General features: G+C 36.8%; 1 protein-coding gene across 1 annotated transcript in view; it reads left to right on the forward strand.

Moving 5' to 3' along the window:
* Positions 1–3,616, forward strand: part of LOC113463960 (polyamine-modulated factor 1-binding protein 1-like) — a 5,166-nt gene extending 1,550 nt beyond the window's left edge. Inside the window, exons 2-5 of the mRNA XM_026811265.1 lie at positions 250–497; positions 1,233–1,340; positions 1,520–1,695; positions 2,688–3,616. Of these exons, the coding sequence (XP_026667066.1) occupies positions 250–497; positions 1,233–1,340; positions 1,520–1,695; positions 2,688–2,993 (838 nt within the window). The 3' untranslated portion in view covers positions 2,994–3,616. The remainder of the gene's footprint in view (positions 1–249; positions 498–1,232; positions 1,341–1,519; positions 1,696–2,687) is intronic.
* The last annotated feature ends 18 nt before the right edge of the window (positions 3,617–3,634 follow it).

The raw sequence follows: 3,634 nt of genomic DNA on the forward strand, positions 1-3,634 counted from the left end.
AAAGAAAAAACAATTTTTAAAATCATGAGGTTAATAAAAAATTGCAATATTCCCTCTTATGTTCACAAGAAATTAAAACCATTAAATTATGTATCAACCAAGCATAGAATACTGTTGCCCTCTTCTGGTAATTCATACTCAATTACCTGTGAAAGGTATGATACAGAGATCACCCTTCCGGGTTTTAAGCAAATAAGTCAAGAAGTCGAGATAAACTCATGTGTTTCATACGCTCGATGATCGTTTCAGGTACGAATGCAAGAATGACATTTACGAGAGAACTCAATGGGCCGTGATGAGCAGACTGTCGAGGGGGATAGGACGAGACGTCGGGACGGCGCTTAGCATGGTGAAGGAGACGAATCTGAGAACACAGGCCGTCAAACGAGATCACGATCAGGCGATTCGAGAGCTACGGATAAGCATGATGGCGCAGGAGGAACGAGCAGAAGCTCTGCAAGCTGAAAACTTGAAACTGAAAGACTCGCTCCAGAACGGTGCGCTTCTTTCTTGTCACTGCTCCTCCTTTTCCTCTTATATATTTTTTGCTCCCATTGTTCTTTTCTCTTGTATCTCCTTTTTATCTCGTGCACTTAGCAGGTTCGACGAATAGAAACTTACTATTCGAGTGTATCGGAAATCGTTTCACCGATTAAAAGTTAAATAGCTCTGATTGTGAGATTTCGTCGATGCGATGGTTGTTAGTTATATTATAGCGCGGCAAATCGATGGACTCCATTGATTTCGTTTGAATGCACGTATGGGAGTGATCGCGGTTGAGTAACCCGCGGGAAATTCGATAGAGAAATCCTTCTGTCCCACTGCCACACTGCCAGGTGTGCATTACTGTGCATACAGTGTACAGTCTGGCAATCGATCGAGAGAGATTTATGAGTGCCCGACGCGGCGAGTACTAAATTGTAGCAGAATCTATCCAGTCACGAGACAAACGAGAAGAATGAAACATCCCATAATAATAAAATAATTTATAACACGAACGAACTCATTAGTATCATAAATTGCAGTATAAAGGATCGGAATAAAAGTTGTTTTGAAAGTTAAGAAATATTCTTTATAATTCTAAACAAATAAGTAAATAATATAAATATATTGCTTCTTTTTCGTTCGTACGAACGTGTACTTGAAAAATATTTATTATACTGTGACGATAAAGAATTCGAGAATTTATTGATGTTCAAATAAATGAAGCAGTGCATTCTATTGATTAACAGCGAGAGGAAAACTTACGGAGCTAGAAAGTAGCAATGCTGATTCAAAAGAAGAAAAGGAGACGCTGGAAGGAGCACTGAATGATACTCGAAGCCGGTTGTCGACGCTAGGTGAGTATAAAAAAAAGAGCATACAACAAGAGCTGCCGGCCTGTTTCACTTATTGTTAGTCGATTCTCCGGAAGTTTTCGCAGAGAGTTTAACAAGCTGCATTGTAGCCAAGAGCGGAAGCGAACGGTGTCGAGGTGTCCACGGCAAAAAATAGTCTTATTTTCAAACGTTCATTGCAGCCGGGGAAAATAACGTTTTGCAAAGTCAGACGGTTGCCCTGGCCGAGAGCAAATTGGAGCTGGAGAAAACCGTGATCGGACTCCGAAAGGAAATTGTCGTCGCCCGTGATGCGTATCTCGAGACAGAACGACGCTACCAAGCACTTCTAGACGAATCGAGAAAGGAAAACGATTCGGTGAGCCCGAAGTATTTTTCCGACACGTGCGATTAGGATTTTCCTCATATGTTCTGATAATCGAAACGGAAAGCGTTATTCAAAATTCTATGTCCCATTGTTAACAATTTACATCTGACATTCTTATGCATAAATGAAGCTGCTTTAAATTATGGTAAACAAAATATAGTTTCTGCTTTAATTAGTGTATTACTTGCTTCAAAATTTCATTGTGATTAACGTAGCGTGTAAAGCAAACGAATGTGACGAAAGATTATTCGGATAATTTGATCAGATTTTACGATCCACATCTTCCTGGCCTTCGGTGCGGTGATTCAAGGTTCGTTGAAGCTTCCGTTTGGTTGGGTTACATCAACTGATTGGGTATTAATTAACGATGTTGATTGACCTGCTTGGTAGAGTACGTTAATAGTACACGAAATGATAGAATTTGCTTGTAATTTAAGCTACTACCTCTCTACAGTGTACATACGTCCATAGACAATTAAATCGTAAATTAATGTATTACTCGCTTATATTATCCTATGACAGAAGAGAAAATTCGTTTCCATGTAATTAATCATATTTCTCCTCTCAAATATATTTCACTAATCCAATTTATTTTATCGTGGAGTTAATATAATTTAAAAAATAAAAAATAAGTTATTAAAGACGAAATGAAATAGTTATCTTTAATAACTTTGAATTAGTTATTAAATTAGATGTACTTATGAAGATAAAGTGTTTCATCATAAAAACGAAATATACCAACACGCAAGTACCTAGTAGAGACCAACAAACCAGTCTCTAACCGGTTGGCTGTAATTGTAATAGAAAGCTTGTTTGGCTTTAGGAACTACCTTGCTTGCCTTGTAGTTTTGAAAGCCCAACAGTTTATCCCTTCGTTGATAGAAGCTCAATTAGAATTTTAGATTGCATTACAAACCTCCACGTATTCGTCACATTTACATACTCTTTACTAATGCTTTCTTTATCCTGAACATATATTTTAGTTAAAAAACGAGTACGAGGAAAAAGTCGAGCAACTTCATCAAGAGATCGCATCTCTGCGTGCACAGATAATCAATAAAAAAGAAAAGAAAAAGACAAAGATCGCCGAAGACAATGGTCCTGTAAAGGAGAATCAAGACGGAACTGTTTTAAAGCCTGAAGACGATCCTGTGGCAGACATGACACAGCAACTGATTTCGAACCGCGAAAAGATCGAATTGCTCTCACGACAGAACGAGCGGCTGTCAAAAACACTGTGTCGACTGCGAGAGTATCGACAAACCACGGCAACCGGCTCTAATAAATGACTTACTCCGTCCTTACTACTTAATTGCTATGTCCTGTTATTGAGTTTTTAACTTTTCAGTCCCTAATAAATCATGCTTATATGAGTATTTACGTATAATAGTCTTTATTAAATGATGCTAAGAATATTATTTACTATGAAAACTTTTTGTGAAGAATTTAAGACCATTTCCAATTATCAATCATTCCGTAATTGACTTTTGGAAAAACATAATCAGTTGAATTAATTGAATATAGGAAAAGTGATACGATCATTCCTTGTCAGATCATAACGAAGTGTTCCTCAATTTTATTCGGTAATTAGCCATCATAACAATATAATTATTTCACGCAAATTATAATAAATTTATCGCTTCAATGTTAATATTGGATCATTCTCTAATGCATACAGATATGTACTCATGTGTACTCATGTTTTGAATTATCACTAAGGCTCTTGTCGATCCTCGGTCTGTTCAGGACGACAAAAACGGTGTAAATTGATAGATTGAATCACAGAAAAAAATTAAGAAATGCTAGTGTCTGAATTCATTTATTTCTTATTATTAGAAAACGTCTCTACTATTGCTACAACTAAATGAACGAATGCCTAAATTATTTCACCCGCAAAAGCAAGTCAGTCCAAAAAAAAATATTTTATTAA

This window comes from Ceratina calcarata, unplaced genomic scaffold (genome assembly GCF_001652005.2).
Source record: "Ceratina calcarata isolate Rehan_Ccalc_2016 unplaced genomic scaffold, ASM165200v1 scaffold209.2, whole genome shotgun sequence".
NCBI lineage: Eukaryota > Metazoa > Arthropoda > Insecta > Hymenoptera > Apidae > Ceratina > Ceratina calcarata.